Source organism: Bacillus rossius, chromosome 2, assembly GCF_032445375.1.
Source record: "Bacillus rossius redtenbacheri isolate Brsri chromosome 2, Brsri_v3, whole genome shotgun sequence".
Taxonomy (NCBI): domain Eukaryota; kingdom Metazoa; phylum Arthropoda; class Insecta; order Phasmatodea; family Bacillidae; genus Bacillus; species Bacillus rossius.
The window spans coordinates 73,007,458-73,020,856 of record NC_086331.1 but is presented as its reverse complement, the minus strand read 5'-3'; the positions used below and the strand labels follow the sequence as shown (position 1 = coordinate 73,020,856).

At 36.0% G+C, this 13,399-nt stretch overlaps 1 protein-coding gene across 1 annotated transcript in view; it reads right to left on the bottom strand.

Moving 5' to 3' along the window:
• LOC134529373 (serine protease easter) overlaps positions 1 to 5,949 on the bottom strand; it is a 106,859-nt gene extending 100,910 nt beyond the window's left edge. Inside the window, exon 1 of the mRNA XM_063363370.1 lies at positions 5,834 to 5,949. Within this exon, the coding sequence (XP_063219440.1) occupies positions 5,834 to 5,891 (58 nt within the window). The 5' untranslated portion in view covers positions 5,892 to 5,949. The remainder of the gene's footprint in view (positions 1 to 5,833) is intronic.
• Positions 5,950 to 13,399: the final 7,450 nt, after the last annotated feature.

Sequence of the window (13,399 nt, the reverse complement as noted above, 5' to 3'; positions counted from 1 at the left end):
TAATCATAAGTGATTAAAAAAACAAAATCTAATAAACACATACTGCGCCGAACTTGTGTTCGCCACAGTGAGCATTCGGCTGTCTTCGGCCTTCGTCGGCGTTAGTGTCGTGTTCTTACCCCCTCCCCTCTCCACATCCCGCTTACCCCTCCTGACCACTCCAGTTTCTGGTGACCCTCCCTCCTTCCTCTTCTTAGGAACTATTTTCTTTGCATGCGGACTTATATCTTGCTTAAGTTATATAAGCTCGTGACCACATGCCTCTCCCATGACTTCACCTTAGTTTCTTGGAAGAGTTGTTTGTCATGTTGTCTCGGCCGGTCGAAATTCAAGTTCGCAATGTGGCTTAATGGCATATTGACTTCAAGTAGTTATTGTACTCTGCTTAAATTTTGTTTTGTGGCCACGTTCTTAATTAAAGTTTGGTTTCACGCGTCTTTTAGCTTTGTTTACCTGATTGTATTACCCTTGATCGACACCCGAATGACACGCTTCGTATATTATTGCCTTCTTTGTAGAACCCTAACATTAGGGTTGGTAGAAGAATTAATTATTGTTTGTACCTTAATAAATTTGCATTGCCTTTGAAATGGTTTTCCTTACGTCAATGTTGAAACACATAGGGGAACTAACGCTTTTCACATTGTTCCTACATGAAGGGACTTAGTACTTCTGTACGCCTGGAGCTTTTGTACTCTAACTGAGGTAAACATTAACCAATCCGGTAGATTTTAAGGAAAAGTTATGATGTTTTGTTTACTTTATAATGTTTGTTATTCATGTCATTTAGCGGGCAAATTATCTGTGAGAGCTTGACTTTGTGAGCTACGCATATTTTTAATAACTGATTTGGCTAGTTCTAAAGATTCTTGTCGGTCCGTTTTCTCGGGTTGTTCGGATTGGGACAGTGCCATTGCTTTCCTTACTGGGCTTTGACTCTCGGTTCTTCTGTCTCGTTCGTGAGTTCATTTATCTCTCGCGGAATTTGTAATCACTTAACGTGTGCCCATGTTTGCATTTTCACGTACGTCCATTTAATCCGCCCGCAATCCAGCTGCCCATATGTTATGTTACCAATTTTCGAACCATTCTGTTTGTGTTCTGATTTGTCGTTTCGCGTGGAGTGTAAGTATATTGTTCCACCCGCCTTCACTTTACGCAAATAGGTCAAAAGCGAGTTAATGTTGACAAGTCGCTGCTCATCCGGTTCCGCAATGGGTATCTGCACTGGTGGTTCCTGGTCGTGCGTGTGTAACAGAGGAAAATCCCCCATAGGAATACAGTTTCGTTAGCCTTGGAGCATGTGCTGTCTTCAACTGTGTTCTGTGCGCCCACCGGCTCGGACAAGCAACACGCCGTGGACTGGCAATATCTACACGTACGCAATTTTCCCAGGTATATTACTATACCACCATGTCCTTCAGTTGTTATGTAGAAAAGAATTTGTTCTTTTTTTTTAATTTAAATTTTTGCAAGGTGAACCCCTGATTTTTCTTTATACGTGTATTTCGCGCTTCAAAACTCGTCATACAAATTTACTACATGGCCATATCCTGCTAGTTCTGTACGAATTTTATGATTTTCTATTTCTAAAATCAGGTTGAGGATTCTTACCAATTTAAAAGTTGTCAATGACTTGTCGGTGACGCTGTTCCGCTCTTGGTAGTCAGTGAGGAACAATGACAGTCCATTCGTGCGATGCAGGATGAATTCACGTGGTCCAGACGAAACAAATTTCAAGAATATACAGTTTTGTTGACCATCAAGCTATAACGCCTTAATTTGGTCTACCGTTACATTCAAAACTGTATCCAGCCACACGTGTATTTCAAGGGCAGGTGCCTTTTGGCAAAGACTATATTCAAAGTATTGACTCGAAAGTTTGACATAGTTACCTTACACTATTAGTGGCACGAACTTAAACTTGCGTCACACTTCATAGACCTAACCCCGTTAGTCACCTGAGTGACCCGCGCCGCGCTGGAACACGATGTGCACTCGGCGGAGACCTCACGGGTCTATTGCGCATTTGGCCTGAGTGAAACTAATAACTAGTATAAAATCATTGCTTAAATTTTCAATAGCTTTATTCTCGGAATTGTGTGGCAAGTAAGTTTTATTAATTTAAAAGGTGAACACCCGGTGGGTATACTACTACTAATACACCGAGTATTATACCAAAGTGAATTTTCCACATAGTGCCCTCTCCTTGTCAGTAGGAAGTAAGCACCCAAAATGTACGAAAATAAGAATTTGAGAGCTCACTATGCGAACAGTTGCGACGGATTATTATTAATTTTGTGGCAAAAAAACTCTTAAAAGATAACAAGCCGAGAAATGTTTCCAGTAAGGCTTGTTATTGAATTATAAGCTTATATGTTAAAAACACACTTAATGTTACGTAATCTTGGTACAATAAGAGACCGAAAAATTTCGACTGTTCAGAGATCTCTAAGATAAACTCCACCACTCTATACATCCTCGGACAATTATCATACTTTATTCGCTGCTAAATTTTTTAGGCATATAGAATGAATGACCATAATTCTGTTCTTCATTTTTGAAATTTAACACTGGCCTACGGTCATTCAGTTTAGCTGCGGAGCAAATTTAAAAGTATCACAAATATATAATGATGTTAGAATTTATAATATCGTAAAATAAACCCCCGAATTATTTCCTGCCCTATGTAATATAAAAGCAAAGTTTGTTTGATGGGAAGATAAACATGCTAGTTAGACTTTACACTATACTGTTTATGTTTCGTACAGCATTTTTCATTTCAAGCAATGACTGGTGCCAGGTTCCATTTTGTGAACCTGACACGGTGAATGGAAGTGCCGTTACTCTACTAGTGATTGTCTATGATTAGTTTGAAAAAATTCGCCACATCGAAAATTTTTCTACCAAAAATATCTTTAAGAAAAATGCTAAAAATTAAAAAAAAACATTCGGTTAATAAGTAGTATATCTTGGCCGGTCCAGCGACAAGCTTCTGGCTGTGGCGGTTGTGCCGGGCCGCCATCTTTGATTGTGACATTACGGCGGCCATCTTGGATCATCTTTAACTTTAACCTTGACATTGACCTTGGCCAAAAATGACTATAAATTTGCCAAAATCCTCCAAAATTTCCAGTTTTTACGGAAAAAAATTCACCAAAAAATTCTAAAAATGTTTGGAAAATAAAAAATTCTCTATTTAGAGGGAAAAATTCCCGTATCGAGAAAAAATTTTCCGTTTTAGTTCTCAAAAATGGCAACGGATTGAAAATTTCTAAAAGCAGCTTAAAAATCTTAAAAGCAAGCCGCCATTAGTCCCCAACCTTGACCAAAGAGTATTTTGGCTCAAACGGTCTTTGCCTCCAGCTGTCTTACGCCTAGCTGCTATTTGGCTTCGAGACTAGGTGTCTACGCGGCTACGAAACTACAGGACTACAAGACTACAAGGCTTCAACTGGCTACGACGCTACAAGACTACTAGGCTACAAGTCTACGTGACTACAAGTCTACAAGGCTACGAGGCTACGAAGCTACAATACTATGAGACTACTGGATTACAAAACTACAAGGCTTCAACTGGCTACGAGGCTACAAGGCTACTAGGATACAAGTCTACGAGGCTACAACAGTCATTGGCTCCAACAGTCTTTCGCTCCAAAAGTTTGTAACTCTGAATAAAATTGCGTGGCGCATTAAGAAATATATTTTTTTTTCCTTCAGGGATCGATTTCTCAGAAATAACCAGAAGCACTCGGATAACATCAGCAGAAGTCTCGAGAGGAATAATAAGGAGCACATGAAAAATACCATGAAAATATTGGCAGAAATAATCAGGAGCACACAGAGAAAACTAATGCACGTTTTCCTTAATCAATATCACAGTAAAATATTCAGCGTGAAAAAATTAATAACAATAAAAAATAAAGTAAATAAAAATTAAAAGTTACAAAATAATAAAAAGAATTTATTACGAAAATAAAAAAAAATAAAATAAAAAACAAAATATGTCAAAAATACAAATACATTCTGGCTTGTGCTAGAACTATATCCTTGCTTAACAATTGAGAAGTTCACAAGCTGTCAGGAGCAGTGTTTGTATTTTTTTAAATTTTGTTTTATAATTTTTATTATTTTTATTATTTGGTATGTATTAATTTTAATTTGTATTAATTTTATTTTTTATGTATGCTCACAAGAGTTTACTCAAGCTGTGTGTGAGACCAGACCTTAGTGAATGCTGACAAGAGTGTAGTCACACTGTGTGTGAGGAAGAAACTAAATGAATGCTAACAAGATTGTACTCATGCTGTGTGTGAGAAAGAAAATTAATGAATGCTGACATGAGTGTATTTACGCAGCATTTAAAACCACTTAATTGAGTGCTGACAATTGTACTCACACTGTGTGTGAGAACGAACCTAAATGAATGCTGACATGTGTGTACTCATGCGGTGTTTGAGACCGGACCTTGATGAATGCTGACAAGAGTGTACTCACTGTACGTATGAGACCGAGCCTTAATTAATGTCAACAATAGTGTACACAAACAGCTTTTAAGACAGTGCCTTTATGAACGCTGACAATTTTGTACGTACATGGCATTTGAGACACACCGTTTAATAAATGCTGTCAATAGTGTACTAACATGGTTTTTTTTTTGACAGAGCCTTTATGAATGCTGACAAAAGTGTACTCATGTGGCGTTTGAGACCGGGCTTTAATGAATGGTAAGAAGAGTTTACAAATTCTGTGTGTGCAACCATACCTGAAAAAATGTTGATATGGGCGTACTAACAATGTAGGTGAGACCAAGCCATAATGAATGCTGTATTCTCGCTTTGTGTGAGATAGAGCCTTGAAAATTTTGAGACTAGAGTACTAACATGGCGTTTGAGATTGGACCTTAATAAATGCCGAGAAGAGTGTACTCGAGTAGTTTTTCAGACCGTGCCTTAATGAATGCTGACTGCAGTGTACTCACACCGCATTTCAGCCTGGACCTTAATAAATGCTGACAACAGTGTACTCATTCTGTGTGTGAGACCGAGCCTTAATTAATGGTAAGAAGAGTGTACTAAATCGGCATTTGAGACAAGATCTTTATGAATGCTGACATAGGTGTACTTACATGGCATTTGAAGACAAGCTTTAATGAATGCTAACAAGAGTGTAACAAAGCTGTGTTTGGGACCGAGCCTTAACGAATTTTGACAAAAGTGTACTCACATAGCGTTTGAGACTAGGCTTTAATGAATGCTGAGATGACTTAACAAATGCTGTGTGTGCAACCTTAGCAGAAAAAAAAAATGTTTATAAGCGTCTAAAACGTCACAAGTTTATTTGGAGTCCCTTAAAATGAATTTTCTCCAAAAGCAACTATAACCACTAACTTTATAAACAGTGTATTCACACTCTGCTCACACTGTAAGTGTGATCAAGCATTAATTAACGATGACACAAGTGTATTATCTGTGGTGAGACTGAGCTTTAATGAATACTGACACGAGTGTACGCACATGGTGTTTGAGATTGGACCTTAATAAATGCTGACAAGAGTGTACTCGAGTAGCATTTTAGACCGAGCCTTAATGAATGCTGACAATAGTTTACTCACACTGTATGTGAGACCAAGCTTTAATAAATGCTGGCAAGAGTATATTCATGCAGTGTTTACGATCGTGCCATAATGAATGCTTGCAAGAGTGTACTCACGCAGCGTTTAAGACCGGAATGCAGACAAGAGTTTACTAATGCTGTATGTGACACTGAACCTTAATGAATGCTGACAATATCGTACTCATGCTGTGTGTGAGACCGACAAGAGCGTACTCACGCGACAAACAGACGGCTGCCAGCCCGAGCAGGAGCGAGATGCTCGACGTAACCTCCATGGCCGCTGGTGAACGAGTGCGGCGCGGCCTCCGCGCAGCCTGGAGCGCCTGGAAAGTCCGCTCGCAGCCGGCTGCTACTTCCTCCCGTTAGCCGCGAGCGTGACGTCACTCTCGGCCGGAAAACACGGGGACTCCGCCGCAGCCGTGACGCAACTGGCCGCCGGGGATTTACACATGCGGCCCAGCGGAGGCTGCGTCTAAGCTGTAAGTTTCCGTGAACACGTCTATAGCGTGTCTCATCCTCAGTTTGCAAGTGTACTTTCTGTTTCCGATGCACGATTCCTGCCGTTAGTGCTGTTCTCGTTTCAGTGTGCTATGTTGTCAAATATATGCAATAGAGCGCAAGAGGTTCAGACTAAACTTTAAAAATAAATGAAATTAATTTTTTTTAAATGTGTTTGAAATATTGTATTTTAAAATGTCAAAGTTTGAATGAGAATTTTGGAAATACATTTGCTTGTTTTGTTTCATCAAAGGTGGGATTCCTGTGCAGCGTCTGCCGCAGAGCACTGCTACAATGGAATTAATGGAAGTGTTTCCCATGTCGCGTCAGCTGCACAGGGCGGCCGCTAGGGCAGTGGAGCGGCGAGGCCACTCCACTCGAGAGCGGCGCAGATGCAACCACACTCAAAAACGGCCGAAGGAATGGTACTGTTCACAGCGGGCAGCACGAGTAATTGCTAAAAACTTATACAGTTTTCTTTCATCTGCGATTTTTCTTTTCTGCTACAAGGAACACATTTTGTAGAAAAATGCTGGGAGATACAAAGCGAAATTTTTGGATGGATAGTTTTCGAAAAGTTCATTGTTTTCCTAGTTTATTCATATTTTTGATAGTTAATTTATCTGCAGTGTCACTAGTTACTTTTAAAAATTAAAAATAGGCTAAGTGTATTTTTTGGGGATCGATCATCAAAATAAGTATCACACCTTATACAGTTAATTTAATATTGTGTTTCTGTTAAATAAAAAAGTTATTTTAAAATGTTTATGAAGACTTACCTTTACTCAGAATTTATTCGCTCTGAGTTGTTACCCTCCTATTTTTCTTAAAATTATTTAAGCGGAAAATGGTTAACACGTGTATTTTCCTTGGCTCAAATCATTTTTAACTTTGAATGTTCAAAGTTCAATGTAGAATATAAGGAAACCGACAGTTTAACAGCTATAAAAAATCAAAAGGTATAAGAAATTATGGAAAACCTATTTGCTGTAGTATAAATGCACAATACGCAAAGCTAAAAGCATAAAATATATATGCACTCTTATAGGCTATTATAAAAGATTAATTTTGAATTATGTACTTACATATAACAAAACATACTGCAAGGATAGTAAATTAAATGTCTACTGAGCTCTAACAAAGTGATAACCTTGCCAAAGAGTTTTTCCTGCATAAGCACGGCTGTTGAAGTATTCTGTGAAAGAATCTCACTTAGAAAATACGTTTAATGCGCACAACCGTCATTCCTTGTTAATGGGCCTAGTTTATGATTATTTCATAAAGAAGTTCGTAAATTTTCTCTAGGAATGCATACCTAAATAAACTGTGTAAATAGAACGCAACAATAAACAGAATATCAGTGTTTTCGGACTTTAAGATTGATTAGAGGGTAAAATTTAATATTTGACTAAGAACAACTAAGACAATTCCCAAAAATCTATGAAATCGAGAAAGATGTTAACATAGTTTAACAAAATTACCGTTAATACATGCAACTCTACGAGAGAATGGTTTCATCGTGCTTGGATATAATCGTAATGCCTCGTCACCTTGTCGATTGATTAAATGTCTAAAACAAAATTTCAAGCCCCTTATTTGAAAAATAAGTGTTGTTTCAGCATTCCCTTCGCATAGTTGCAGTATAAATTATTTATATTAATTTTCTAGTAACATTAAAATTAAATAAAGCAACAAACCGCGCTCAGTTCAGGGACTGGACAGCGGTTGACACTTTATAGGAATCGTCATCTATGCGCCAGCCATGCTGCGTCAGACGCTGCATAGTAATCACACCTTAAGACAATAATCTGATAATATTACTTTTTGTATTTAATTGAAAGACGTCGTCTTGGTTTCAACAATTTTTGTGAACGAATGTTTTGTAAAATATAATTATAATTTTTGGTTCTGTTAAGCATTGTTATTAATACTGATCGTCTGTTACAATAAAATTCTCCTGTGAAATAACAATAATAATCAAATAACAATAATAACAATAATAAATAATATAATAATAATATAATAATAAAAAATATAAATAATGGTAAACAAACTAAGATTTTTTATGTTGACAAGCTGAATGGTATCAATCTTTCAACAGTGGGTGCCATATACTCTATACTACAATCTAACAATGAGATAGAGTATACAGTATAAACTCTATATAGCGACACTTAAGGGACTGTGCATTTTATAGAGTTATTGAGAGTTGTCATTAAATGGAGAGATTAAAAATCAATGTTATTTTACTATTTTAATATGTATTTACTAAAAAAAACATAAAATTATAAACAACAATCATTAATATTGAAACAAATAACAACGCTTATTACGTGTAGCGTTTTAGCTCTGACTTTTTTGCTGCTCCAGTATTTTAATTTTTTATGTTAGTGGAACGTGCTGATAAGTGCGACACTCGCTGTTACTTCTAACGCAGTATCGCCTCTAAGCGTAAGGTTGTGGACTGGCGCGCAGTCTTCACATTAAGACTAAGAGAAATTTGAAATTTGAGTTGTAAGCATGGCATAAATGTAATGTCATTGAGTGTGTTCAAGAATCTATACCGAACATTTCTTTCATGGGTAAAATGTATCATGAAAACATGCACTTTAGCTCTTTTCACTCTCTTCAAAAAGTTAAGTTTAAAAACTAAGTATGGAAACAGAACTATTCCATCCACCTTTTCTAAATTATTTTCCTAAACAGATACCATTTGAATGTGTTGAGAATTTTTCAAATCGTGCTGTTCGGTTGAATTTTTGCAGATTTTATGTGTGGGGTAGATAATCAACTTCTTAGTATTGACAAGTGTGATTTTTTGTAAACAAACGTATGTCTTTAGTAATTTTTTTTAATCATAATTTTAATTCCGAAGCTGCGTACTCCGTATGTGTGTTTTATTACACTTACCACACACTATCTCTCAAGGAATAGACTCTTCAGACTTGCACTTTTCTCGTGATTCTGAACATTGTAAAGTTTTCTGAATGTCTTTTCACAATAGATGCAAGCTATGCATTTTTTTTTTCTGAAAATCAGGATGGAAGGGGAAAATACATTACTCACAAGTTTGTCTTCGTGGTTTCACAGGTTCCTCATGAACTTTTCAGACCCCCAATACTCCTCATAGAATCATCATAGAGTCCTCACATAATTACTCATAGGTATCTCACAGACACTCTATAGAATTCTCTTAGACTTCTCATAGACTCCTCATAAACTTCTCATATACTCCTCACATACTCTTCGTATATAACTCAGACTCCTCACATACTCCTCATAGACATATTATACACTCCTCTTAGACTAAGACTCCTCACTGTTTTTTTTTCCTTCATAATAATTTATCGTATTCCAAAATAAATGAAAGGAAGAAGGGAATATAGTGTTTTTTTTTTTTTTTTTTTTTTTTTTTTTTTTTTTTTTTAGTTCGGTTGCCCTCTCGAACAGAAAATAGTTTCATAATTGTATTTAGTTTGAGTATATTATTTTTAAATTTATTGACATCTTGTAAAATTATTTGTTTTTTTGTTAGTTTATGCTGCAAGTAGGTTTTTGCGAAGACGGGATTAAAATTTGTGGGTTAGAGGATGGTTTTTGTAGATTTTCGCTTCTATATTTTTTATGTTTTTTGTTTCGTTTAGGCGGTTAGTCTCTGTGTTGGAAGTTGTGAGTTTATAGCAAAACTAGATAATGCCCGGCATGCGTTGCAATGCCTCAATCAATTTTTTTTTGTAATTTTTTAAACGTATACTAAGCATCTCTTTTTATCTCTCTAATTCTCTATCCCTCTATGTATATCTCTATTACTCTCTCTATCTTTCTATTTATATCTCTATCTCTCTACATATCTTTCTAGCGGACCCGACAGACATTTTCCTGCCCAAATGTACTTTTTGTGAGATATGGATATGGCGGTAAGTATTTCTACGCTGGACATTTTGTATCTTCTCATTATACATACCCCTCCTCTTGGGCACGCCACTGCCGTTACCAAAACCTTTCCCATGGTTATGCAGAAGGCAACAACAATGCAAAAGCCCGTTGCCATGGAGGCTAATTATCAACAATGCTTAGTTTTTTTGCTTTTAAAGCGTGTATTTTTAGTTTTTCTTAACTCAGAATCGAGATAAAATATCCAATTGTGAATCTAAACCATCCTCGAATCCCCGTGAACTCACACACAAAATTTCATCAAAATCGCGTACAAACAGACAGACAGAAAAAGTACTGTTTTATTATAGTAAGATAGATAGATTATTCTTACATGTTCGCATCCATGCAGTATATGAAAAATCAGCATGCATAGCCCCACACCTATAACTATACGTATCTGCTGCCCACGACTTTTTCCGCATGGAATTTTGTATTATCTTGCACCATTTAGAAATTTAAACATTATAACATAACAGTTGATACAGTTGTAGTAGTTTTCTTACGTTCACAAATGATAATTTTTCTCACCTCTATTTCAGTCTTTGCAATAAAAATATGTTACTACCTAAATTTTGAGTAAAAGTGTTTCTACTTTCAAATGTAATGACGGGAAGACACTTCATAAAATGTCTTTGTAGACCACATTTACTGTTTTTTCCGTCTCGAGCTAGAATGTAAAGATTGTCTGCATTACTGACCCGCGAGCAAGCTACATACATTTCAGAGTGAGAGAGAGAGTGAGAGAAAGACACCTATTGAATGTCTATCTAACTAATTTTTTATGAGAGCATATTTTCATTAAATAAATCATGAAATCATTCAACGATAAAAGCTGTTTATTTAATTAAGCGGACGGGTTCGCTCCAAGGAGAAAATTGACGCGGCGAGACCTCGTGGACATAGAGAAATGACACACACTCACTATTTGTGTGGCTATGAAACATGATTTTTTTCTGCAATTTAAATTGTAATATACAAAAAGGGTATTGAAAATTGAAACAAATATGGCGACACTATAAACTGTCAGGATCTTTATTTTTTTTCTTACTCTCTACTTAGTTCCTTACAATAGCAAAACTTAATGGCTTCTAATAATGCGTTGCAATTTTTGCTTTTAAAGCGTGTTTTTTTTAGTTTTTATTAACTCAGAATCGAGATAAAATATCCAATTGTGAATCTAAACCATCCTCACTATTTGTGTGGTTATGAAACATGATTTTTTTTCTGCAATTTAAATTGTAATATACAAAAAGGGTATTGAAAATTGAAACAAATATGGCGACGCTATAAACTGTCAGAATCTTTATTTTTTTCTTACTCTCTACTTAGTTCCTTACAATAGCAAAACTTAATGGGTTCTAATAATGCGTTGCAATTTTTGCTTTTAAAGCGTGTTTTTTTTTAGTTTTTCTTAACTCAGAATCGAGATAAAATATCCAATTGTGAATCTAAACCATCCTCGAATCCCCGTGAACTCACACACAAAATTTCATCAAAATCGGTCCAGCCGTCTAGGAGGAGTTCAGTGACATACACACGCACACAAGAAATATATATATAAAGATTATATGCAAACAATTTAAATAAAAGATTAAGTTCATAAAAATGTAATTGTTTTCTTGTTTATAGGCATCGTGGATCTTGTTGTGTATCTGGTTTACAAGTTTAATAATTTGTTATTAATTTCAATTTTATTCATAAGAGGTTTACATAAAGAATGTTGGAGGCGGTAAATATTCGATTAGGTTTTGTAAAGTTCAATTATCGCTTCCCCTTAGAATCCTCACTCTGTATATACTTACACTTAGTAATGTCCGAACTGATGCATGTATGGCTGGTTGTGCGCCATCTTGAGTTTTCGCAATTTAAGAAAGTTTATCTTATTTGTATTGACGTTCCGAGTTCGGATAATATCCACGTGTCATATTTAGATTTATATGTTACCGCTCCTTCATTGTTTGTACTATATATTTCCTACGCGAATATTGCTTTCATACTCTTTAAAGTTTTTTTTTTCAACCCACATAAGTTGATTATGTATCATGAACTTCAAGACAGCCTTCAATCTTACATTCGGTTTATTTTATTTTATACAGAAAAAAATGTATATTTGCTTGGGCGTTATATTAATTTTATGATTTCGGGTTGAAAACATCGGATTCATATTTTTCTCAACAAGCAGGTTACAATAAATACTCGGAAGACATATTTATTTCTTTATTTTGACTCTTAATTATTTTCTATGTTAGATTTAAATGATTTTAATTGTGTTTGAATTTTTTTCCATACATGTCCTTAAAAACGTGTTATAACTTTCTGTTGATTATCATATTTTCCTCAACTGTAAATATCGGTACCTTAGGAATATTGTACAGTTATCTTTTTAAATAAAATTTTTGATCTTATTAAATAATGTTATGAATGATAATCTATGTGCTGAGGTTCTGCATACATTCTACCTAATAAGGGTTTTACAGGGGGTGACAAGTTGCTTTAAATGTAGTTATGTTTTAGAAATATAAAATTGTGACTTTGTTTTTAATCCAATGCATTTGAATGATCCCCTGGTCTCTCGAAGATGGTAATATAGTTCGTGTCATGCTTGTATCTGATTATAAAATATACCTTCCGAAATATTTACATTTTTACAATAAATTAAATTTTAAATGTGTACATGTTTATTTCGGTGTTGTTAACAAAATATGCAATAAAGTTTTTTAAAAAGGGCAAGCCCTATTTCGCCATGTATAAACAGGATGCCTTTGCTTTCGCACTGGTTTGTTTGATGTTCGGTACACATTTAGCTGAAATATTTGTAGTTGTACGGAATATTAGAAGTCATGAATGCAGTGTTGGGGTTTGAAACCATAGTAGTATAGGAAAGTATGTCCGGGCACAGACTTTAAGGCTGAGGAGCTGTGTGTACGCCCGCCATCTTGGATTCTGACGTCATGGTGGCCATCTTGGATTACCTTGACATTGACATTTGACCTTGACCTCGGCGGCCATATTGGATCCGCCATCTTTAAATCGAGTGCCCCACTCACTAATGATGAAATTTTCGTCACGGCCGCCATATTGATTTTTTCCTGTTCCGCTGGAGGCCATCTTGGTTACCGTCGACTTTGTTTCTGCTGTTTGTTCCTAGAGAGCGCCAGCGTTGCTTTGTCTTATCACATAAGGTCGATGTTCCATTACCTACCAGAGCTATTATGGTCCTTATCGACATATTAATTTAAATTTTTATGCAAAATACATAGGGAGTGCTGTGATTAGAACCATCGCAGCTCTGACCTCTAGATTTGAAAACACATGCCTTTAACTGCACGGCCATCGAGACATTTACCAG